The 27,641-nt window shown below is 37.4% G+C and overlaps 1 protein-coding gene across 1 annotated transcript; it reads right to left on the bottom strand.

Moving 5' to 3' along the window:
* Window positions 1-209: 209 nt before the first annotated feature.
* Window positions 210-24,366, bottom strand: LOC105437357. Its single transcript, XM_030990386.1, has 21 exons — window positions 24,360-24,366; window positions 23,940-24,080; window positions 22,827-23,045; window positions 20,638-20,868; window positions 19,561-19,818; window positions 18,993-19,188; window positions 17,299-17,456; window positions 15,734-15,966; window positions 15,122-15,328; window positions 13,318-13,438; window positions 12,575-12,658; window positions 11,434-11,591; window positions 10,722-10,904; window positions 8,976-9,116; window positions 8,107-8,320; window positions 6,658-6,802; window positions 5,177-5,359; window positions 4,164-4,324; window positions 2,838-3,056; window positions 1,246-1,457; window positions 210-655 (listed from the first exon to the last, which is right to left on the bottom strand). The coding sequence occupies exons 1-21, from the start codon at window positions 24,364-24,366 to the stop codon at window positions 605-607; spliced, it is 3,522 nt and encodes a 1,173-aa protein (XP_030846246.1). The 3' UTR covers window positions 210-604.
* Window positions 24,367-27,641: the final 3,275 nt, after the last annotated feature.

Below are 27,641 nucleotides of genomic sequence, written 5' to 3'. Positions count from 1 at the left end.
ATGAGTGGTAGTAAAGTACATGATGGAGAACTTTTACGTGAGATACTGGATTAAACACTTCTATTTCCTGGAAGAATCTCAAGTAATTGATCAAACTTTATAAGTATAAGATTATAATTGCACTGTTTTATTTTTCTATTCATGATTCAATTTTTTAAATTAAGGCATTATGGAAACAATTATGTACAGACCCCTTACCCCAGGCAATATGTATAAATGCACTGAATTTAAAATCCATTTATAAATCATCCGCGTAATAATAAAAAGTAATCATGTATTATTTACAATTTCCTACATATTGTGTCTAAATTAAAGCTAAATGGCATTTTCATACGATAAAGATACGAAATAAATAAAACCCACACTTCATGCAGATTTATTTTACAATAAAACAAGCATCTGGTCTCCAATGGTATCAAAAGGATAAATTGTCATATTGATTTAATACCAGATATGATTTCAGTTGCAACAGTTGTGATGTAGATCCGCGCAAAATTTGAATCCCTGTAATATTCAAATCAATTTTGATCAAACCGGGAAGGTGAGACTATCTGGTATCGATTTACATGTAGATTTGATATCGGGATCTGATGAAGTGCGCCCTCTAGCAGTTCACCTTTTGGGCCATGTTCTGCATGTTGAAGTCATAGGCATACTGTAATGAAAGAGACATAATTATACAAGCATATTATATGTAACCAAATAACAATCATACAGTAACAATTATTCATTAGCCTCAGGAATGTCAGTTTACTACTTTGTAAATATTACTTTGAGTCAATACAGGTCATTTCTACGACCAATATCCAGCCCTCTTTGTCAAAGTACTGCTTACATGCCCATGATATATATATATATATCTGTAGCGCCTTGAGAGGGCCTTCGGTCCTGGAAGGCGCTATATAAGAACTAGCTATTATTATTATTATTAATAGTACTGCGCTAAAGATATCAAATACACTCGTTTATTGGACCACTTGTGAGCCTGGATATTTTTGTTATAAAGAAATTACATTTATATCAATTACTTCATGTAAATGTTTAATAGTTAAACAGGTTTACCTGCCTAAAAAATTGAATCACAGAATAGATGAATAAAGAAACAAATAAATTAATTAATGGGTCCTAAAAGTCAATAACTTGCATAATTCAAAGCCGAACCCCAAAATCGTCACTGCTTTCATGGCTACCTATATATTTTGTGATCATACATTAGGATAAGTTACATCCGGGTATTTCATTTACCTCTGTAGAGGCCTCTTTGGAACCGTCCATCTCTTTCCCATCTGACGTCATAGCCGTTGCCACTGCCGTGCTTCTGTCGTTGGTGGCGACATTCCCATCTCCCTTATCTTTCTGTTTCTTCTTCAGTATGAAGATGACGATGACGATGATGAGGGTTAGAATGAGCAGGGTTCCGATGATACTCACGATGATGACCACGGTTTTGTTTGCCCCTGGAATCAGGAAAAAATAATAATAGTCCACTTCTTTCCAAACTTTGATTAATGATAATGATAGTAATAGTAATAATATTGGATAATTCTAAAGCGCACATCCACTAAGAAAGAAGTTTGAGGCGTTCCAATATCACAACGTCTCTGCTTCGCTACCAAGGCTCACGTCATTCGACGGATTCCTTCATTCCGGTACCCACTTAAACTAACCTGGGCGGAGATCGAGCGGCAAATGTAGATAAATGTTTTGCATAAACACACGGTCATGATCTTGTCAGATGAGAAACGGATAAAATAATTACTACAAACAGAGTACCAATATATTGGGTGATCTGTTGATTGGCTTCCAAATCAATGGTTCAAAATCCAGAAAAACGAACCCGTCAAACGTAAAAAGTCAAGTCAAAATAGTGATAGGTCATTTATTCACATTGTCATTAACGTGATACAAAATAGATATCAATACGAACGCTTTCAACTCTAAATTCCCTTTCCCTTTCTTTCTCTTTCGTTATATTTTAAAGTTTACTGTTCATTAATGACACGAGCCTGTCCGTTTTCAGGATTGAGCCTTCCTTCTTGTGTTCGAACGCTTCATACGCTCTACAATTGTCTATGTCATATTATGCAGGTGACGATGATAATGATGATAATGATGATTCAAACGATTCAAATGATTTTATTTTTCATGAAAACATAATACAATGAAAAATTATATTACAAAAATATGCGATGAAGCGACAAATATAGTAGAAAAAAGCACGAGAAAAGAGGAACTAACTAGAAGCAGAGCTCGTATAGTGCTTGCTCTAAAAACGTCTCGCAAATGAGTCTTTATCAGTTTTCAAATTAAGATTTTATTTTCAATTGTCTTTGTTAGCGTTATTTTTCTGGAAATGTTGCCGAAGGTACACATTTATGATTTAAGTATTTGGTGGATATGAAAAACAAAAGTAAATGCTAATTTGTATTGAATTGAATTAAACAAAATTAAAGATAAAGGTGAGTTCTGGTAATGCGATTGCATTGTGAAAGAAAAGGTATGGAATGGATCAGAAACAGTTGATCACGTAGCATGGAAGTATTGGTGTGCACTGCAAGGTTTTGGAGTCATCAAAATCATCATAAATTTGGCGCAGTCTTGGTAAAGTAACAAGCACTGTACACAGGAAGATATATATGGGACTACACAAATGGTGTCGGGGCTACCTACCTTGATTTTCTTATCTTTCTAGGCTCATTACTCAGCCAGTATACATTTTCTTCCAAAATAGTTAGGCACATGACATTTATTTGTAATCTTGAACATAAGTTTCGTTTGATTCTGTGAGAATTTTTTTTTTTTTAAACCAGAACTCAAGTTTATCTTTAACTACTTACCTCCCCTCTCCGTAGCTAGGATGACACACGTACCAGTGCGTTGAACCTTACACTCTACCATCTGGTTATCTATCTCCTTTGTCTCTATTCCATCGCTAGTCCATTCCTTATCCTCTTCATCCCAGATATGGCATTTGAATTTATGATTCCTCTTCATTGCGCTCACTGTCATGTTAATACGGATTGGGTCGCTCAGAGATGACACCATCAGTTCTTCACCTGAAAGAAGATGCAACAAGGAATTGTAATTATAAATGTTTTTTTTTATTGAAAGTCATCTCGAAGCCCGAGGGCTGAATTGTGTGACTTTTTACAAATTGATAAAAACATTACAATGCAATAAATACACGTGAACTCAAACATTACATGATATAAATTCAAAATTCGTTCAAGTTCATAGTAAAAATATAAAATATAAAGATGTATAAAAATATGTACATGCAATAATATTTCCTCTCCGATTTTCATTGGTTTTTAACGGGTCGTGTTTGTTTGTAACCAGACCGGCTTTTGAAATAGTTGCAATAGATTATAAAAGTGAATAGTTACGTGATTTTAACAGATTAAAAAGATCATTAAAATACAGTGATACATTGGAAATTTACTTCAATTTCACAAAAAAATAAGTTAAGATTTACAAAAGCAAAATATAGATATACTTTGAATATTCATGGGTTTTATACGGATCATGTGCTGATCGGCTGGAAACAGGGCCAGCTATTTCAAATCGTTACAATAAAGACGAATAAGTAGTATTCTGGTAGAGGATATGAAGTAAAGTGCTCATGACTGGAACCTTAAGTATGACTTCTGCTGTTAAATTATATTAATGAAATCTCACGAAATTATATTTTGTAATTTATCAACTCGGTAACATTGACTTTTTTATAGCTTTTTTGTGTATGTATCTTCTTCTGATCATTGATATTGCCACCCATTATATGGGTATCCTGTCATTTAAAAAAAAAATATATGTGTGATATAACCATTCGGGAAAGAATTTCCGACAATTTAGACAATTTGTTATAAACTTATAATTTCTTCATTTTTTTCATTTTCATTTTGTACTAAAATTAATGTTTATATTAAAACAACGGACTTGCTTGGTAGAAAATGACTACCTTAAAATGCATGTATAACCTTACCAAAGATTTATTTCCAATATATTGGCCTACCACTCAAAAAGAAAACAAAATCAATGACATTGAAACAATCAGAATAGAGAATTGAACAAGAAACCACTAAAGTGGAAATGTTATTCTCAACCACTTTTTCGGGATATATCTTTATAATTGTTGTTGGTAATTCTCAAAATGCCTAACTTACAGCTGGAAGGGTCGTAGAGGGCGATATTCAATATGGCGGATGCCCGGTTATCACGATCTTCGTCTTCGGTTGAGTATGGATCAGTATTGTCAGAGTACTGGTCGAATTGAATATTTATCCCAATGCACCGTCCTCTACCACATTTCCAGTAGCCGCCATACCTATGGAAAACAAAAACCACAATGTATCATTATCTAAAGCCCGTCTGCATTAGTTTGGCCGGGGGGGGGGGGGGGGGGTAGACGTCCCTGCAAGGTCACTGACAAGTGGTTTATCTCATCAAATCAGGTCTCAATTAACATAAGAAAAAGGGAACCATGGGGGACCAACATGCAACGATTAGACATTGTTTGCTATATAGAGGGCACAAGAAGCTAGCTATAAGTAGTACACAATATGAATATGACGGACAAACTAAGAGGACAAAATATACAGTTCCTCAGGTACACAAAGGAACATCCCTTCACTGCTATTATGTACAAGTGAGTAAAACAGGTGAATATGCATGTGACACCTGTTCTACATAATAGCAGTGAAGGGATGTTCCTTTGTCTACCTGAGGAACTCTATATTTTGTCCGCTTTCTTTGTCCGTCATATTCATAGTGACAGTGGGGCTTTTAGTGACCAGGGGTGTTTCTTTACACTGCAATACCAAAAATGCCACATCTATTTATTAGTCGAGCTGCCATCGTAAGTTAATTAAGAATGAATGGTCGCCCTACCAGCTAACTAGATACTTTAAGGTTTTAAAGTCAGAACCAACAATACATGTTGAAGCCATCAGCAACAAACATCATGACAGAAACCGTGGATTGCAAATACTTTCGAGAAATCAAATCAAGGGAAATTTCAATCCCCTATATTCAGATTACGTAATAATGTCAATGTAATATTCACACGATGGTGATGGACTAGTCTATTGAAATTGCCTTAAGTTGATTTTCGAAAGTTTTTGCGATCGTTATTGGAGTGCAAGATGTATAAATGGCACTTGTAAAAGTAATTTCTTACATTTCAGCAATGTCACTTCCAAGGTCAACCTGGAAAGCGCCCTCTCCAGACAGTGTATTGAATGATCCTTGTGGGATATCATAGAAGAGAGTTGACGTCAATGCATCCGATGACGTCTCCACAGGAGAGTCCCCAAGGATAAGGCCAGCAGAGTTAGCCTTGGTCAAACTCATTGTCAACTCTCTGGAAAGAATCAAGGCAACATTTATGTTAAACAACAATACATTTCATACTTCATCTTGGAATTTTGATTGTAGTGTTGGGCAGAGTTCCTCTCTGGTCACTACACGTTACCCGTTTAATACCTTACACAGCCTCTAGTCTGGTAGTTTAGCGCATCAAGACTTTCAGGAATCACATGGCTCACGTTTGTGATCGCACACCAGTGCACCGTCTTGTCATAACCATTTGTTGTTGATTGAAATTGACTGGGACATAATATTATAACTCTGTATGAAAGAGATGACTTAGTTTGTAAATGTGGGATTGATTTGAGAACCTGCGATAAATTCCAATCAATAAGAGCTCTATATAAGGCAGGGGCCAGCTGTTCATGGCCAATCTTTCATACTTTCATAAGCATGGAAAATAATAAAATAAAACTAACGTTAAGATCTTCAAATTTGCCGCACAATTTAAATTATATAAATGCAGTAGACATTTGATCACAGAAGATATCAAACAAATGCTTGCATATAAAATGTCAATATGTTTCTATGAATATTATTAAAATAAAGAAAAATGTGTTTGTTTGTATTTCTTTGTGCGTCCATTCACTTGTTTGTCGGTTGGTGTTTTTTTTTTCTGTTGTTCTTTTTTAATAATAATAATAATAATAATAATCCGTTTTTTTTATATAGCGCTCAATACACCGATCCAACGATGTGCCTAAGCGCTTTACAGATATATTATTACCCCGGTCATCGGATTCAGGCTTACCCGCACACAATGTGTGCACATTTTCCACTCCCTGGGGAGCATTCCAGCCAGTCGCCATTTTACAGGCGCACACTATTGCTATTGCTATTGGTTCAGCATAATGATTATGATTGCTAGTTTTTGATTGGTTGTCACTTGTTCCCAGTTTACTATTGACTGATTGTGAGTGATATCTTCAATAATATCATTATTAGTTCAAAGTAGTTGTCTGATAAAGAGGGGCTTATTATCATGATTAACTCTTATCATGCCACAGGGCTAATCCCATTGTGCCAAGCCCCAAATCCCTCAGTGCCAGGTTTATATTGAGATAATCTGATTAACGCGAGGGTTCTATGAATAGCGCGTGCAAAACACACAGCACACTACAATGAGAATGAACAATAACTGCTACTACGAAAGTGGGCACGCACGCACATGGCACCATAGCAATGGTTTGGTCGGATGTACAAAACACTATAACGATAGCGTGCATGCAGCCTCATGGCAGGCTATGAGTTCATATCGAAGAGACAAATCCATGATTTTTCAGAGCTCCTCACCTGCACATCTTCATAGTGTCTTCATCATCAGTCATAGCCTGAATTTGTTCGATGATCGACAGAACGACCGAGGCGCTGTTAGCAGGAATCTCTTGATCGCACCCAAACACAGAAACAAGAGCGTGCAGCTTGTCAAGGAAATTATCTGGAAATGGTAAATGAGAGAGGTAGAAACGATGAAAACCATAAATGATTATTTCAAAAGAATTAGTGAAAGATCGATTGGGCTTAAATCCTGTCTGCACTAGTTTGGCCAGGAGGGATTAGACCTCCCTGCATGGTCACTGACAGGTGGTTATATCATCAAATCAGCCCTCAATTAACATAAGAAAAGGGGATCATGGGGGATCAACGGTTACCGCTTAGGCATAATTGAGGGCGCAATAGACTACAATTAGTGCAGTCCCGTTTAAGTCAAGTCGGAATGAGTGAGTATCAACTCAGATATTATGTCTTCATCATACTTCCTGTCTTTGATATAATAATACTCAGTTTTTATATAGCGCAAATTACAATTAAGTCTCTAAGCGCTGTGGAAATAGAAAAAAAATCAAGAAGTGAGTACAGAAGAAATGAAATGATAAGAACATAATAGCATGATGAATATCCAAACTGAAACTACATGTACATGTATAATACATTGTATTGTATAAAGAATGGTACAAAATTACGTTTCAAAAAGGTAAGACTTTAACAGAGGCTTGAATATATCAAGAGAAGATCATTCTTTGATATTAATAGGAAGTTTGTTCCATAGTTGAGGGACTGCATATTGAAATGCTCTATGCCCATATGATATTGTAGATACTGTAAGGGGGACAAACAACTGTCTTGAACTAGAACGAAGCTGCCTATTAAATTGGATGATACTCATTGAGAAGCTGTTGTAAGTAGAGAGGAGCCAATTTATGCTGACATTTGAATGCTATTACAAGAAGTTTAAATATTAATCTATCTTTAACTGGAAGCCAATGTAAATTACGAAGTATGAGGGAAACTGATTCTCGTGAATGTGTTCTAGTAATGAGCCTAGCAGCAGAATTTTGTATTCGCTGCAGTCTACAGATCAGTGTATCAGGCAGACCGTACATATTACATATATATTACATAATTTCAAGATTTGTTAAAAAGCTTTGGCAAGCATTTATTTACTATTAACTGCGGGTAACGTTGTCTCTAACAACAACAAAAAAAACAATTGTGCGGTGATATATACCAGTAAAGCTATTTCAAAGGGATATCCGTAATATCTCTCTCTTTCTCTCTCCCTCTCTCTCTCTCTCTCTCTCTCTCTCTATCTTGCTTACACACACGCTACACACACACACACACGCACTCACTCACTCGATCCCCATTTCTCCCCCTCTCTCTCTCCCTCTCTCCCATATCTGTATCACTTTTTTTTTAATCTACGAAATATACTGAGATAATTCTTGTCATGCTTATCACCTATGTCCTCTGATGATAAGTCATCGATGGCGATCCCTGGACAGGCATCTATCAGAGTACTCGCTGTCGGCCTGTCGAGTACTGATGTAGTTATAGCGCTATAGAGAAGCCTCAGTTGCTCCGTTGCACGATCGCTAGTTTCGGTTGCTCGTCGTCGTCTGACTGCGGCTAGTCTTTCTTCGACTTTACTTAGTGCGATTAAACCGAGGAACGCCTTTAGGTAGTCACCTTAAACAATACGTAAAGAAAATTCTTAGGAAGCCGATGGTAACTTTTTCTGAAGGTTTCCGAAATGTCATAATTCCGATGGTTATACTTATACGAGGGGAGTTCATTACTCCAAACACAACTTTGTTTTCCCAACATTAAATCTAGGTATGATAATCCCAAATGTAAATGTATATCATGTATATTTGGAGGTTAATAAATCGAAAATATGTAAAAAGTCCAATTATGATTCAAATAGTATGAACTAAACAAAAATACCCATGTGTTGTCTATTGTTGTTTATTGGCTTTGTGAAAGGGATGTTGAAATTAACCAATATATCATCTAACATATTAGTTACGACTGCACTTTTATGGAAGAAAATCGTTCTCGAATGCCTTAAACCTTTTTAAAGGCTTAACCAACGTAGCAACGAATATAATAATTAGTGGGTTGCATGGACTTCATCGATATGGATGTTGTAATACGTAACAGGTGATTATGCGTGATATTCAGTCTTCAAATATTCTTAACCCGTTGGCTACTGAATTATCTAATTCCCATAGGCTTAACACAGGGACCCCCAGGTTCCAGTAGGCAATGGGTTAAAAGAAACATCAATATAGTTGAATGCATAGGTCAACAGGTTAATCAAATAAGGCTAACAGGTCTTGGTTGGTATTACCTTTCAGAGCTTCTTGAGAAACGATGACAACTTTCAAAGCTTCTGAGTCTAGAGATGACCTCATTTCTATCGATGCCACAAGACTGAAGTATGAACAGCTACCATGTGCATTACACACCTGTAATCAGATACCATAGGACAATAGCACTGATTTGGATATGGCTGGGAACTTTAAAGGGATCCGGTAACTTTGTCTCGGATTCTGAAACAAAATCCTGGATTTTTTTTTAGCAGATGTTTCTGCATTTATTGATAAATCAAATATAAAACATTCAAATAACAATAATAGTATATAATATAATTGATTTACATAAAGAGTGACAACTTAATACACACAAATAAAAATGCATAATTGAAAGCTTGAAAGTATATTTTCAAGCTGATCGCCTGTCTGATTATCAAGATATTTTTGATTGGAAATCGGAATTTTATTTTTCGTTTTCCTAACGGTTTTATATCACAACAGTCAATTGGGAAAAATGAGTATGGTAAAACCGGTCACTCAAATATTTTGTTGTTTTACTTTTTTGAGGCACTTCATGATTATTTTGAAGCGCGATTTGTTTAGGGCTTCAATATTACACCATATCACAGACACTGATAACACGTAGGGCAATGCATCTCATTTTTAACATTGTTAAACGATGACTTTGGGATAGAGGTATAATTTGTGGTCTTCTGGATAACTGTATATTAAAGTATCCTGTCAGTGGAACAGCAGGGACAAGGTTTGGAGCCCTGGCGGCTGGCGCTGCAGTAATGTCCTTTGGAAAGACAATTATCTACAATGGGAACTCTCCACCCAGGGGGGGGGGGGGTGTTTCACAAAGATCCTAAGTTGAACTTATCTGTAAGTTGGACTTAACATTTTTGGAAAGCCGTTAGCATCCTTGAAAATATTTTGTAAAAGTTATTTTAAAAGGCATAAAACGTTGATTCAAATCATTCATATCTTCTATTATCATGGGAGATTTCATGTTCTTGATGTGAAATTTATGAAAAGTCTAAATTACTTCAATTTTTTATTTTGAATATATTTCTAAATAAGGCTACAAATGGCTCTCCATGGTATTTAAGTCCAACTTAGAGTTAACTTCGAGTTCGAATCTTTGTGAAACACCTCCTGGTGTAGCAAGTGTGACTGGGTGGATTTATTCACCAGATGCACTGAGCGGTACAGTTGTCAAGGCTGAGGCTCGAGGAACAATATCAACAACTCCTCTTGAAGCGCATCGAGAGATTATAGAAACATGTGATAGGCGATAGAAAACATTGTTACAGAAAGTCCATTATGACATAATGCAATATGCTGTTTAAAAGTACTATGCTATTCATTAAATTTTAGATCTTAAACATTTCAAAAAACTATAAACAACTAAAGCTATCCATCACATCGCAGAATGATTCATCATATTTATTAAACAATGTACACCATTGAAAGATACGTGAACTCTTGAAAAGCACACTCCAATGTTGCAAGGGTTCTAAAGAGAGAGATAGAGAGAGATAGAGAGAAAGAGAGAGAGAGATGTACAGATGAGGAAGAAAGGGTGGACCACTTATGTGAGGTTATGGATGGGTTATCAGAGATTTTTCTTTTTTTTAATCAGATACGTAAATTATTTATAAAAACAAGAGAATGGGTGTAGTTAAAAAAAAGAACATTAATAAAGATAAATTAATCAATAAAGATAGATTAATTAAATATAAAAAATATTCTTACGTGGGCAAAGAATGATCTGTTTCCCAAGCCTTCTCTCGCTGGGGGTCCGACGATATTTATTAGGGGTCGTACGCCAGCAGGGGTCATTGACCTTTTATTGCTGCCACTAAAAGAACTTAGTAGCTGATAGGTCAGTGGATAGGCGTCCTCCTCGGTCACGCAATGGTCAATTGTAAAGGTAATCTAGTAAAAACAAATGGAAAAGATGTGTTGTTATATTCATGTACTGTTTTACTTTTTGCGTATTTTTGAATTCAAAAAATTATATTTTTTCTGGGAATTTGCAATAACATCCCTCTTGGATCATTTCTTCTTTTTATCTTCTTTTTTTCTCCGAGAAATGGCCTTTCAATAGCTAGTCCATACCAGGAAGGGTAGACATTTCGTAACTCCCTACATCTCAGAAAGTAGTATAAACAGTTGTCAACTGAGATTCTTAATAAGTGAACCAGATTTGGCAAACAAGACCCGGTACCAAACTAATTATGTACGAAGCAGAATGTATGCGGCTTCTACTGCATCGTTCACCAAATGCAAACTTAACCCACAGACTACTGGAGTCTCTCATTCCCATAAGCTTCATAGAGGGACCACCCGGTTCCAGGAGGCAATGGCTTAATTTAAGATACCTTCAACCACAATCTTTTTCATCGTTCTACCAGTTTATGTTTTTAACGGAAACGTTCCGTAGAAAAAAATAGGAGATGATTACCTCGTCAAGTTCGGTATAAGTATTTCCACTTTCAAGATTTAGTTGACACGACGAAACGCCACTAGCCACAACCAGTTCCATCTGGCTTGAACCGGTTTGACCCTGTTCATCAGTAGCCATCACAAGGACAACATATTTTTCGTTTGGTCGTAGAACACCTGTTAATAAGTGAAATCATTAAGGAAAAAGAATTTTAAAACGAAAACATCACATTTACGAGACTATACATCAATAGCATTTGCTTAATAATCGTTTTTCCTATGTCAGTTTGAAAACAATTCGCTTTGAGAGAGAGAGATAAGATCTGTTTTTACATAAACGCCATCTTCCCATTTGTTACTGCTATTTATCGATGTTTTTCCTTTTGCAATTAAATTGCACAGTCTGGTACATTATGATCATCAATTGTGCTTTCTTGAGAAGAAGAAAAAAGGCTTGTTTAAACCCACAAACCCTTTCAGTATACGCTGTAATCAATGTCAGTCATTCTATATGAACCTAATAATGATGCTAATACTGATAATGTTATCGGGTATTAAGGGTGCTAAAAGTATCATTATCTGGCGTTTACAAAGTCACAGATTTGGAAAAGAAAATGCACACACTGCTGCAAAAGGTAAACCACCTTCATAATACTGGGGAAATCTCTTGAAGGCAGACACGTAGCCAATTTCCAAGATCGGTTGATCTTTTTTAGACCCCTCCCCAGGACGTCGATCAATTAAATGTATGTGCCCCCCCCCCCCCCCCCCAACATCAAACTCTGGCTACGGGCCTGCTTTAAGGTGGCAGGAAAGTGGTATAATTAGGACAAAGTGCGATGTCTGTAAATGTGCAATGATTACATATAAAAATATATGATTACATATATGATTACATATATAAATCTCATCTAAAAGATAAAAATAATAATAGGCATTTATATAGCGCCGTCTATCCAGGCAATGCTATTCCGAGGCTCACAAGAAAAATAGAAAGAATTAGCAAGTTTGGACGAGAAAGTTCGGATGAGTGTCATAGTGCTAAGTACAGATATTGTTAAAAAGAGATATCATTTCAGCTTGGATTTAAAGGTCTCTAAGGAAGTTAGGATTCTCAAATTAAATGGTAAATTATTCCAAAGACAAGATTAGCTAGATACCTTTTTCGATATGTACGATTGACCATGTCGACCCTTCAAGCTCTGTGTTGCTAGCACTGCCTGTGAAGTCCATATCCTCCATAGCTATGGGGTCAAGAAACATGGACCAAAATTGTATCCGGGTTATTCAATTAATTGCGATAAGGTATTAACAGCTAGGATGTTATTTTCAAATGCAATTTGGCAGAATATAACATCGGAATGAACGTGTGAAAGGTTGATACTCGTATTAAAGGTGAAATCAAAACATGATCGCATAAACTCTCAAAGAATCAATTCAAGACCAATTTCTGCACTTTTTATCAAAGGTTAATAACATAGGGTACACTGCCATTAAGTTGAGTTTTCGAAAGCCCTTGCGATTGTGTTTAAAAATGTGTTCTCGTCTTTGTATTTCTATACAAATAATACATGTTTGCGAGTGCATTAGTGAATATTCATTGCAAGCAGGTTCATATTCACTATAGGGTAATGAACGAGACTTGTCCAGTTCATTGTCCGTCTCATTGTGACTTAACCAAGTGCAGTGCATATCACTAATGCACAAGCTAAAAACATGTATTATTTGTTTTATATGATGGGTCTACAATATGAGTATAAAGTCGAGAAATTGACGATTGTTAGCACCAAAATACACGCCCCGTGCATGTGGTAAAATATAATGCACGGATGCTTGATCCATTTCGACGCAACTCAATGGCTTCATCTTTGAACCCTTTTTGGCAAACAATGGATAAGCATACCGACGACTTCACCGATAATACTCCATGTGATAGCAACCGGGGTAGCGTGATGAACATGAGCCGTCAAAGCAAAAGGCTCTGTCGAATCGACCGGACCTGAATCGGGTATGGACACGAGAACCTAGGGTAAAAGAGAAATGATAAGCTACTTAAAGATAAAGTTGAGTTCTGGTCATGCGATTGCATTGTGAAAAAAACGTGGTGGAATCGATCCGAAAAGTTGTTCATCTAGCATATGAGTATTGGTGTGTACTGCAAGGTTCTGGAATCATCAAAATGATGAGAAATTTGGCCCGGTCTTGGAAAACTTACAAGCACTGTACACGGAAAGATGTATGTGGGACTACACGAACATGTGGCGTAAAAATCCGTCTCGATTTTTATGATGTCACATGCCATATTTAGAATATTAAGGCATTTGAAGGGCAATGCTTTTCAGGAAACATCTTTTCATCTGATGTTCTTCCACACTTGCATAATACAATGATAACGCTCAAAAATTATTTTTCACCTCTCATCCCAGAACTCAACCTTCTCTTTAATGAAGTTTAATGATTATTGTTTTCTACCTGACTGCTAGGAAAACATGTAATATATGTTCGTAAGTAAACAACCAGGGGACCGATGCCTTGAAGCCTATCTGCACTCGTTTGGCCAGGAGGGATTATACCTCCCTGCGTGGTCACTGGCAGGTGGTCATCTCATCAAATCAGTTTTCAATTGACATAAGAAAAAGGGGACCATGGGGGACCAACGAGTACCGTTTAGGCATTGAGGGCGCAAGTAGCTACAAGTAGTGCAGTCCCGCTTTAAGTCCTCTCCTAGGGAGTTGGTAATGTGGATTAATGCCTTAACAAAGAACACGAACTAATTGACTTAGTTTCGAAACCATGACATCTAGTACTGAGCCAACGCCCCTCCTCAAGGATACTGCAGGTATTAAGTCAATGATGATGATAATGTTAACGGGACAAACACAAAGCATCTTTGAAGGAGTGGCAAGGAGGGTATTTTCCCCACTCCGACTAACTTTCTACAATGTAAACAAAAATACATCAACTCACTTTTCGATAAGGCGAGGATATATTGCAATGAAAAAATAAGTAATCGAATGTCTGATGTTCAGTCATGCATGCATAGATTCAAATAAAAATGGTACCTAAATGTACTGTGAGGATAACTCTATCAAGACCTATCATGAAACCCATGATTAAATATTCATACTTCAAACAATACAACTTTTAAAAAGTGGGACATTTTTCTGACTTACTCTGTATTCTTAAAATCATATTGATTAGTGACATTATCTCAAGTTGTCATCGCGACCTCGCAAACCGGTGATGACAAGAATTGAATTAGAAGCAAGATTTAAAATAAACTGGTTTCACTTTTTTTTCCAAATTTCCTAATGAGAAGCCCGAATGGAGCAATATTGAACATATATATACTTCATGTTATATTAAATAACTAAATTCCTATCCAAAATGCTGTAATTTGTAAAGGAAATTTCCCAATCTTGCTCATTCGTTGGCTGCCCGCAAGAAGTTCGTAAGACGGCAAGGGCCATGTTATGTATTCTCAATGGCAGTAACGACCTTCTCACGGGCAGACGACGGGCAGACAACGGCACGACATCTAAATGAATTCTATATAATTGTCAAGCCTCGGTCACAAATGCCATTACGAACTGCTACGAACGCCGTACGAACGATTTTGAGACAATGGAAATTCGGGAAGGCAATGGAAAAACAGGGAGTTCGTACGAAATTATCGTTCGTACGAACATTTGTGACCGTAGCATTACCTGCGGAGCATTGCCCGACGTAGCCCAGACGACGACACTTGTCTCCTGACTCTCTTTGTATGCCGTTGCAACCCTGAGAGTGAATTCGTAGCTCTTGTTAGGGGCCATATGAGAAGCGTTGAAAGACACAGAAGCAGATTCTAGCTGCTCCGGTGCAGGAAAGAAAGACCCATCCTCCTCCGATACACAGAGGATGTTCTCAGGAATCTGTGATACAAGAGAAGAATGACTTCTAGTAATAATGAGACAACAAATTATAAGTTGTATCGTTATCTATATATCAGTTTTGAAAAATATCACAGCAGAAAAGTCGCCTGAAAATGAGTGCTCGTTGAATTCCCATATAAAATAAAATCGTAACCAATAGCAGTTCTAGAGAAGGGCTTCTGGGTATCAAGTTCATTTGTATTGATGATAAATTTGTCTGAATTCAAAGAATTTGATCTCAATACGAAATTCTTCCGAAATTTTCTGCAGATCAGTTACAGTTTTCGTCAACGGCGTGAACCGGTTTGACCTTTCTGGCTTAATGAGTAATAGCCCGGACATTGAATCATTTTAGGTGTGAAAATAAATAGTAACTTTAGGGTTCAGGCTGGAATGTGGTTATACCTGTACACATCTCCATGTGAACTCTAAATGATCAGTCCCAGGTTGATCAGGGTCATGTGATGCTGACCCATCCAGCTCTACCATCCCACTTCCGATACCGATATCCCTCTCACGACCACCGACGATCATTGCAACGGGATTAGATGAATATGTGGTGATTGTGACGGTACTGTTAGGTCCAGAGCTTCCATTAACTCCCTGGATCGCGACCGTAAAAGTGATAGAGGTGTCAGCTGTATTTAAAATAGAGGAGATCATGATATCGCTTTGAGTTTGACAACTTCAATAGACCATTATTTTCGTAGTTAGCACATGGGTCAAATGACCCTAAATATCCACAGATCTTTTACTCATGGAGAAGTCCCACTGTGTATTTTAGAAAAATGAATGACAAAGTCATGTATGTGCTTCATGAAAAGCTTTCGTTTGCCCTCTTGTATCATGGAATGTAACGTAAGTGTACACATGAATAATGATCACATAAATTCATCTCGGTGGGTTTTACAATTTTATCAGAAATGACCTTTATCTGCTCATACGCATATAGAACGGCGAAGCTAAAAGGGGGAGGGGATGGGTGATAAGTGACTTTGTAAAAATTACATCGTGTTTGAGCACGTAATATGAATATAAAATATGAAAAGCTTAGATTCTTATTGCTTCAAATGATATTCCATGCTAGAGCAGTAGAAATCCATGGCCAAGCAAGTAACTACAACTTGGCACAGAAGTTGAACTTTCATGACTTTTCTTCAAATGATTATCATTACAAAATTGTACATATGTTTAGCATTAATACAAGTTAATAGCAAAGATTAGTAAAAGAGGTTACGACTGTCTACTTCATTCATTTACATGTTATGAGTTTCATGAGATTAATGTAGAGACAAAATATTATCCAAGTTTCGCTTCATCAATATGAAACTTCATGCTCTCTCTTTCTCTCTTTCCCTCTAGTTCGTACTTAGGTGTTATCTCTTTGTTATTATCTCTCTTACTCTATCTCTCTCTCTCTACATATATATCTTTATTTATTCATAAATAACTCTCACCTGGGAGTGAGAAAGCTGGTACATAGAGAGACCTGGAATTCTGTGTGGTTTCTTCTAAAGTCACGTCATCATTATCCTGTGTTTTAATCTCTTTCTCTCTCTCTCTCTCTCTCTCCCTCTATCTCTCTCTTACTCTCTCGTACCACACAGAGACCTGGAATACACCAGTTTACGGTTGTGTGCGCCATTTTAATTGACGAGTAAACAAATTCAATGACCTCTAGAGGTCAGTGGTTTGTGCGTAATTAAGATTGCGCCCATGCAAATTATGATAACATCACTGCCTGCGCGCTGCGCTGTGCGCTCACATCATAATTTGCATGGGCGCAATCTTAATTTACGCACAAACCAAATGACCTCTAGGTCATTGGCTTTGTTTACTCGCCAATTAAAATGGCGCCCATGTCTGCGCATGCGCACTGATCTCTCTCTCTCTCTCCCTCTCTCTCTCTCTCTCTTACTCTCTCTCTCTCTCTCTCTCTACATATATATTTATTCATAAATAACTCTCACCTGGGAGTGAGAAAGCCGGTACATAGAGAGACCTGGAATTCTGGGTGGTTCCGTCTAATGTGACGTCATCATTGTCCACTGTCCACACATACTCTGTCTCCTTGGGTTCAGCGCCCTCACAGTCAGAGTAGAACGTAACTTCGGCATGAAGATAGAAGCTGTTGAAGGGGGGGTCGAGAACGATTTCATTTGTGAAAAATAATAAACACAAATAATATAGACGTTATTATGGATGGTAATCTAATTCTATTTAAAAAGCCGATTTATATATCAGTAATATCCCTGATAGAATGATAATTTGTTTAAACGAATACAAGCATGACAATGGAGTCAATGTTTACCATCTATTCTAAGCCAAAAAATGTAAATTTGGCTGTTGACAATTTTATAATTTGTGCTATCTTAAAGTCCCGCCGCGGCACGAATGTCCTTTGGCAAGACATTGATCTACGTTTGTTGCTCTCCAACCAGATGTTAAATGGGTACCCGGTAGAATGCGAAAGCTAATATGCTTAGATTAGCAAGTGTGCGCTTGTAAAAATGACGCCTGACCGGAATGCTCCCCAGTGAGTGGAGAATGTGCATACATTGTGTGCGGGTTAGCCTGAATCCGATGACCGGGGTAATATTATATATTTGTAAAGCGCTTTGAGAGGGCCTGCGGTCCCGAACAGCGCTATATAAGAACGAGCTATTATTATCATCTTGAGAAAAACAGTCATAAAATTTTGTATTAAATTCCTAAAATGACCATTATCTTCAAACTTAAAATAATTAAAATATGTATTTCCAGATAAAGCTTTTCTCATATGATTTATGTTAATAATGATAATAATAAAAACAATGATAACAATAACACAAAAATAATACGCGAATGAATGTCTTTAATGATGTTATAATTCTTAACTCCAATGGTAATTTGTTCCAGTGAAAGTGTGCTACGGTCGACAAAGCCTTTTCACTGCAGTCGACTCTTCTAGTTCTTGTTCTAAAAAAGCACTTCAGAGTTTAGTCCTTTAAAGGCAGGTTGTAGTCAGACTCCGTGTGCAGTATGTCATAATTTGTTGACATCAGTCGTGGTGGAAATAACATTATTGGGTGTACAAGGAGCAAGTATTCGCAAATAGCAAACTTGTGATCCCACCAAGAAATACCTGCTATAGTCTCTCAGAGAGTCTTCGGATGAGGGAATTGTAAGATAATGGTATTTCAATATGAAACTATTGGAAGAAAATGCAAGTATTACAAAAGGCAACACTAAAGGCTTATCCTTGTGATTGACAACACACCTGTGACCGGGTAAACACCCAAATGGTGTCGAATTCTCTATGAGAACCCAGACTGCAATGTGTCTTTAATAATAATAATATTTAGGTTTTATAAAGCCTAAGCGCTTAACAAATATTCTATTATGCCGGTCATTGGATTCAGTGCTCGCCCGCACACACTGTGTGCACAATCTCCACTCCCTGGGGAGCATTCCAGCCAGGCGTTACTTGACGCTCAAAAAATGTTTGACCAACAACGACGGTCGCAACGGGTACCCATTTAACACCTGGGTGGAGAGTAGTGCAGGTTAATATCTTGCCAAAGGATATTAGTGCCGTGTCGGGATTCGAACCCTCGACCTTCGTATCTCCAGTCAAGCGCCTTAAACCACTCGACCACGACACTCCTGTATTTAGTGGTTGTACCTTTCTGACACCATTACCCTCTTTGGATCAATGGTAGGGACGATGCTAAGACCAGGTACCATTTCTGGTGTACGGACTACATCAATAGAGCCTACACCTGTTCCTCCTAAGAAGTTAGTCGCGAAGGCAGTGAATTTATAGACCACGTCCTCAACCAGCAGGCCGCCATCGATATTCAGTTGAGATGTTGTTATTTCTGGATATAATAAGAAAGGTTTAAGTATATATTATCATGCATTATACTATATTCATGATACTTTCATAGAAATAATTACATCGCATCACAAGGGTTGTATTTGACAATATTTTTACAGATTCGGAAGCAAAACATTAGATGGACAAAATTATACAATTTTCAAAGAAAAAGTACTGTACATAAGGGGCAAAAAACATTATTGGGGAATTCAAGAGACCATATGACACAAAGCTAAGACAATCTCAAGCCTATCTAAAGTAACCAAAGGACCCTTTCAAAAAGTCAAAAACGTTATCATTTTGATATAGGCTGAGCAGAAATGTTGTAATAATTGAAATGATACATTTATTTAAAAAAAATAAGAATGCTTACCGCTTAATGCATCGGTAAGATTCGTATTATCTGTTGGGTAAACCATCCAGAGGTAGGTAAAGCTCCTGCTAGCACCTCCGGTGCTCTCCCGTGCAGATAAGCTCACATCGCCGCAGCTGCTCACTGTTGTTGCTCCACGTAGGACCACACCCACTGGAGGGGAATCCCCCTCTAATACCGTAATGTTGGTCTCTTTCGCTGCGCTAGGGTACTTACCGGCGCCATAAATGGTGCCATTACGGACGGCGATTTTCTCACCTGGATCAGCGAAAGATAAATAGATTATCATGAATTTCTGACATTTCATGTTGTTATTACTGCGTTTTCTTACTCTATTACACTCATATTTGTCTATCATGCATGTATTAAACGTCCACGACATTGCAGCACTTAATGTTTAAGTTTGTGAGCTAGTTTTACGAAAAGGCGTCTTTCTACCATGAAATGATACTTTTAACACACTACGTTTGTTTTCATATTGAATAAAGTGTTTCATCAGCTTCTGTTTGTTTCCGTTTTTCTTTTCAAGTTTAAATTGATTCTTCTCCTTTATCTCCCTACACAATCAGTATAATCAACATGATCAAAATTATTTTGTTGCGTTTAGGTCGTAAGTTTACGAATTCCCTCGGTATTGCCCGCTTTCTATAAATATTGAAGTTAACTATCGGGTTTGCGTCTATTTTTTCGTACCACGGAGAGCCCAGATTGAGGTAAACCTGCGCATGCGCACTCGCAAAGGTAACCAGCGCATGCGCACGTGGAATCCGGTAGGGTGGTTAATAGAGTGATAGTTATTATACAAATCAATCTGTCATCAACCCATCGTCAGCTCAATCGGCAAGGACAGCGTGTTACTAATAGAAAGTTGCCGTAAATGGAGTTGCCGTGAGGGTTCAAATCTCAGTTTATTTAGTTTTTTTGCCTTTATAAATAGTGAGGCAAAGCAATAAATAATCAAAGTCGAATTGTTTGTGACCTCTTAGCAAGCTTTCGTAGCTTGTTTTGAATGAAAATGAGTTCATACTGGAATCTGGGTTCGCCGTGGTACGAAAAAATAAGACGCATCCGGTTCACCTGGCATGATGAGATTGTCTCCCTGTCCAAGCATTATCTCGAGCATTTTACGGTTTCTGGTCAGCGTACATTGGCTCCCTATCCCTAGCAGGTTCCTACTCTCAGGAGACTCCTCTCCATCTCCCCCATCCATTCCACCTTCCACCGTTGCTATGAAGATTGCATCACAGTCAGAAAGGACGTCATCCATGATGGCGACCGCCTTAGGAAACTCGAGAACGAGAACGTTTCCTTCAAACAAATAATACAAATGATTTTAATAGACGTTTTTCCTGGGCGTTTGTCCGCCCCCCCCCCCCCCCACTCCGGGGTCGGAATGACCGCATGCGTGTTACCAAAATGTCCGGTAAAGGGGTACTTTTCGTGCGACAAAGTCCGGCCCGAGAATTGTAAAAAAAAAAAAGGGGTGTATTTGACTTTTCACCCGGAGATTTCTTTAAAAAAGGTGATTTTTTTTCTTTTCTCTCATCTCTTTAGACTCCTGAGAAATTATTCCGAATTCAGGGGGGTACATTGAGCATTTTTCCGGAATTAGGGGGGTCTCCAAGGCAGGAAAACCCCGCGAAAACCCCGCGAAAGTGGGGTTCGGAAATGTTGGCAGTCCTCAAATAATGGGGTGCTTTCAAAAAGAGGGAACAAGCATATCGTCGGCCTTATGCCAAAAGGGCCTTAACCCGATTTTGGGGGTTATTGAGTTATTAACATCATCTTGTAGATTTCATCATTCTCTTTAAAATGATGTGCTTCACTTGTTGAAATTCGATTTATTTATGAAGATAATTATGAATTTCAAAAGGGCCTTAACGCGTATCTCATCTTTTTCCTTACGCCAAAAGGGCCTTAACCTAGCTACACGGATGATCCATTTGCGTTAGGAGGGCCTTTCTGGCAAACCAAAGGTGTTGCGAAACAATAAAATTTCCTTATGCCAAAAGGGCGCTAACTATGCGCGCGTACGCGCGCATAGTTACGCGTACGATAACGGCAGGTTAAGGCCCTTTTGGCATAACGCCGCGTAGGTTACGCCCCTTTTGGCATAATGCCGAGTAGGTTACGGCCCTTCTGGCATAAACACGCTACATTCAAGCCTCATGCCAAAAAGGCCCTAACATGTTTTTTGCACATAGCATGTACAATTCTGAATATTTTATAACAAATTTAACACATTTCATGTAAAACTTAATAACTTAACACATTTATCGAAATTGGCTTCAAAAGCAAAAAAACGACCACAAACTTTTGATTATTAGAGAGGCCAAAACCTTTAAACGCGATTATCTCGGAATGGCCAAAAGCAGTTAAGGCCCTTTTGGCATAAGGCCAACGATATGCGTACCCTAAATAACACTGAGTGGGGGGGGGGGGGGGGGGGGGCGTTTGTCTCCTCGTTCCTGTTCAAGCTTTAATTGTATGATCGCGTATCTTGCTATATGGAGATGCAAGGCTGTCATTGAAGGTTATCAGGCCATATTAGGGATTTGCAAACCCTAAAAAAAAACGAACTCAATGAGAGAGAGAGAGAGAGAGAAAAAAAAACTGGTGCCCCTCCCATATGTGGCCATTGCCCCCTCAATAGCTTTCTCTACTTTAAGCCACTGGTGGAATATAGTATTAGTTCAATAGGATTTCTGTATAAAACTTTCATAATTGTGAAAATCTATCACAAGTATCATAAAAACCTTGATTTCTCACGTTTACATCTTTTTTTGTTTAGCAGATGTTTTTGCATTTATTGATAAATCAAATAAAAAACATTCAAATAACAATAATAGTATATAATATAATTGATTTACATAAAGAGTGACAACTTAAATACACACAAATAAAAATGCATAATTGAAAGCTTGAAAGTATGGAGGTAAGTAAAAAAAAAAATAATCAAGATAAATGCAGAGGCCAACTATCATAAGCAAGAATGCTTGAGTCTTTCTAAAAGTATCAAAAGGTATCGTACATGCCCTCCCCTAATAAAACGAGTGCCCCCTCCCCAAAACCGATAGCCGAAACCGGGGGTGTGTTTCATCAACATTTGTCCGCCGACAACTGTCAGCGCTGACTAAATTTGACCAATCAGAGGCCTGGAAAATAGTCAGTGACAATAGAATTGTCGGTGAAAATGATATTAGTCTGAGAAAACCACCGACTAATTGTTTCATGAAACGCCCTCCAGGCTCATCTTCAAATCTTACCTATTGATTTAAAAGAAAGTTTAGCCATGTCAAGTTGAGGCGGTGGATCATAGAAGGTTAACACGAAAGGTCCGCCATCCATGGTTGGTAGTGGATCGATTAGATTGAATCCAGGGGAGACTATGACTTGACGCGACTCGGATGGCGTTTGGATGGAAAAGCCCATAGAAGAGCCAATGGCCGAAAAAAATCCCGGTATGAAAGGCTGGTATTTATAATCTGCAAAAGTGGATTGATTTGGATTAGGAAAACTGTTTATGATGATATTAATATTCCGAATATTCATATTTCATTTGATTTATCATTATTATTACAAGATGGGTTTGTGTAAAACACAAAATCACTAGGAACATGCTTCATAAGCTACAAAATGCATAAATATATTCATTGATGGTTGCATAATGCATAATTGCTTGTTTCTGTGCGCTTTACAGAACAGAATACAGAGGGAGTAAAAATAGAGCACTGGGTTCATAATTGAGATGTTTAATACAAAGTTGTAAGTAGATATGTTTTCATACTTCTGGGGGGGGGGGCGTTTCACAAAGACTTTTTTTAAATGAAAAATAACAAAAATCAGTGATAAATCTGCTGATAACCAATCGCAAGCAAGGATTTCAGTAGCTTATAACACAAATTGTCATTTGTCACTGATGAAATAATGCTCGGATTACGCATTAGGTCATTGCCATGTTCGCACTTTTCGATAGGTGATGGACAAAGCTTAGGAAATTACCTTTGCTTGATTTTACGAAAGAATTTTTGATTTGAGGTAGCACCTGTGAATTCTCTAAACAATAATATCGTGGTCGAGTGGATATGTCATCGGACTGTGGATCACAAGTTTCGAAGTTCAAGTCCCACCGCGGCAAGACATTGATCTACATTTGCCACTCTCCACCCAGGTGTTGTTAAATGGGTACCCGATAGTATGCGAAAGCTAATATGGTTGGATTAGCAAGCGGCGCTTGTAAAATGGTGACTTGCTGGAATGCTCCCCAGGGAATGGGAAATGTGCATACACTGTGTTGCGGCTAAGCCTGAATCCGATGACCGGGATAATAATATGTGCTGCGCCTAGATGTGAGCTATTATTATTGTTATTATTATTACCGTCGAGAAAGAGGAGAAACGGTATGATTTGTATAGCAATGGCTTGAGTAAAATCCGAGTCATTAGCTGTGAAGCTGAGGTGAACGTCTGTTGATGTCGAGTCGAGCATGAAAACATCTTCGGATATGTCGATTGTGATAGCTGTAAAGACATAATGAAAACATATGGGAATAGATACATAATAGACCTGGACCCTGTCTTTAAAATAGTTTATATTAATTGCAACTTATTTGCAATTTATATTAATCGCAACTGTGTTCATGAGAGATAGGGAACTGCATACTTGCGATTGATCAGAGGACTTGCGATTGATTTGGATCAATCGCAACTCTTTGTAAGACAGGGCCCTGTTCAATAACTGTATGCATACATTTTTAACCAAAATTATCTTGACAACTAAAAAGATTATTAAAGGCCTACCCGACATAACTAAAAATAATGTTTGAAACGTGGATTACATCGCGTTATAAATGAAATATCAATAAATCCATTGGCAGTCCACTACGACACCTCTCCGTTGAATGTTGATTGTTAATGTCATACTTACGCGTGTAAACGCGAATGAGTGATGCTTCAAATCGTGTAGTATCGAACTCCACATGAACGTCATATTCCCCTTGAATAAAGAAATAAAATCACGACAATTGTATTAATATATACATAGTATATACAGTTAGAAAAGTAAGTTGTAGTTCATTTCTTATTCGGTGGTAGATTTTCTACCCAAATTCATGCATTATAAGGTTCCTCCTTCTCGGAAATAATCTGAATTCTTTATTAAACAGTATCCTTGCATTCTTTTATTGACCACGTACAGCAATCCCAAATTAGACAGTTATTTGAATGTAAAAATCCTCTATTATTCTTAAATCCTGAAGTAAACAACGATTACAACCAAATGCAGCATACAGATATATAATAGCACTAGTAGCAGTAGTAGTATTAATAGTAGTAGTAGTAGTAGTAGTAGTAGTAGTAGTAGTAGTAGTAGCAATTGGTAGTAGTCATATTAATAGTAGTAGTAGTAATAGTAGCAGTAGCAGTAATAGCAGAAGAAGTAGCAGTAGTAGTAGTAGTAGTAGTAGTAGTATAAGTAGTAGTAGAATAAGTAGTAGTAGGAGTAGTAATAGTAGTTGTAGAATTAGTAATAATATACCGTGCTTGTATAGCGCATATCACATTAAGATTTAAAAAAAAAACGTCTCTATACACTTTCAAGGACTTTGGATATTATTACCCCGGCTTTAGCTCCAGATCCGGCAACGGTAGCGCTCAGTGCATTCAAGGAGTTATTATTAAGTACGATTATCACTATTGTTATTGGTATTATTGATATGAATATTGTTGCTTGTGATGTTGTTATCATTTACATCGATACCATCATCATCATTCACTTGCTACTCTCCACCCAGGTGTTCAATGGGTACCTGGCTGGAATGCTCCCCAGGGAGTGGAGATTGTGCACACAGTGTCTGCGGGCAAGCACTGAATCCAATGACCGGGGTAAAAAAATATATTTGTAAAGCGCTTAGAGACATTGTATTAAGCGCTATATAAAAGCAAAATATTATTATTATTATTCTATTATTTACCAATCTCCAGGTTAGCCACGCAGTATCCCATTGACGGACTTACGACCTCCATAGTGCTATCAAACTCCATAGAGTCTGATACTCGTACGAATATACAAACGGGTGTAGGTTCCTCATGAAATCCTGCTCCGTGCACCGTGACCTGCGCAGATGAGAGAGACATTTGTTAATAGACCATGGGTCGATGACCCCAAATATCCACATATATTTTACTCATAACGAAGTCCCAATTTGTGTATTTTAGAATAAGCAATGCCAAAGTCATGTATGTGCTTCATGAAAAGCTTTTTGTTTGCCCTCTTGTATCATAGAATGTACCGTAGGGGCCCACATGAATTATAATTACATAACATGAGCACGTATTCATCTCGGTGGGTTTTACAATTTTATCACAAATGACCTTTATCTGCCCATGCGCAGATAGTATTTACGAAATGTGTTTATGAAATCTTAAGCTGATTGTTAAGTAATAACATAAGTCTTTCAACAAAAATCTTGAAATAATGCTTGTATTATTTTGAAATTATTGTTTGGAATCAACTGTCCTGATAACCAACATGTCTGGGCACTTGATATGTAGGTAGTCAATTGACAACCAGGCTCAGTAAGCTGGTTTAATGAATATGAGCCGAGGTTTTAGATGGATCCATATTGTAATCATAGTACCGTATTGTCCGTATACGCGAATGGCATGTCAAGTCAGGTTTTGTTTGCTGCTGCTGTTGTTTTTTGGAAATATTAATGTTGTAGTTTAATTGTGTATGTTTTGGTAATTGTTGTTGTTGTTTTGTTGCTGCTGTTGAGTTGCCAATTTGTGTTTGATTGATCACAACTTCAAAATTCATAACTTTATCGGAATTGCTCAAAGTTTCACTGTCCTGTTCCTCTTATTTGTTTAAACTTCTCATCATAACAACTTAATATCATGGTTGACTTTAATATAAATGCCCTTTAGTAATTGATATCCATCGCATAGTATTTTGGGTTCGACTTTATTGAGAATCAACAAGGTATAATTGTATAGAGTGAATAGGTCATCGTGACATCAAGTTTGAACATTTTATGGGGAATCGATCGCAAGCCTCGTGCTTTGGGGGAATCGCAATATTTGTTACATAAACTGATTGCATATTGACTGTATTTCTTACGAGAAGAATATAAAACGTGTTTGGACGCTCCAGTTTAGAAGAGATTTCTAACTAACATACAATTGCATTAGCCTAAGTGTCTGAATGTAATAGTATAGATATAATGACGGCTAAAGTCATGTCTCCAATTTCGACCAATCAGATGGCTAGTTTTCTAAAGAGAGGTATGTAATAAATCTTGTCGTACCTTGTAGTCCGTGCTTTCAGGAATAGCTTTTGGGTCGACACCAACTATTTTCATACAGTCAGTATGGTTTCCGCCACAGGTATCACAGTTGTCAAGGGTTATACCACTGGTATTGAAATAGAATAGAATTGTTTATTCAAAATTACTGTCAAACAAAGTCCCTCTTCTAAAAAAAGCTAATTGCAAAAGTTAAATAGTGTTCAGCCTTCAGCGGTATTCTTAATAACTGAAATATTCGGTATATTAGGGTATTGGTAAGGTATTAGAAAACGAGGTGCAAGAGTGTATGGGTGCAAATATTTGATTGTGAGAAAAAAAATCCTAAGATCATAAACATAAGCATAACCATGGGATCAGTTTCAAAGAAACTTCTTACTACAGTCGGCATTTATATATTCTTGCTTCGCATCATCTTTGGACCGATATTAAAAAATAAATGCAAAAGCTAAATCGTATAGTAATATTTATAACTATACTAGTGCTATCTACTAGTGTTAGGCTTAACAAAAAAGTGTTGTATTGCCCTTTGCAGTCGACCCCAAAATCCTGAAATTTACGGTCGGCTTTTTATTAAACTTTTTTTGTTACCGTTTTTTTGAGAAAAAATGTTTAATGAATAAAAAACAAACATATTAAAGCATTCAAAACTGAAAAATAACAGACCAAAGAGGGAAAAAAGCAACAACAACAACAAAACAGGAAAAAAGAAAAGAATTGACCCACCGACTCAGGTGCTGGCAGTTAATAAAGGGCAATACGTATATTTTGTTTAGGC

The sequence above is a fragment of the Strongylocentrotus purpuratus genome, unplaced genomic scaffold (assembly GCF_000002235.5).
Source record: "Strongylocentrotus purpuratus isolate Spur 01 unplaced genomic scaffold, Spur_5.0 spur5_contig_844, whole genome shotgun sequence".
NCBI lineage: Eukaryota > Metazoa > Echinodermata > Echinoidea > Camarodonta > Strongylocentrotidae > Strongylocentrotus > Strongylocentrotus purpuratus.
This window is presented reverse-complemented; position numbering and strand designations above follow the sequence as displayed.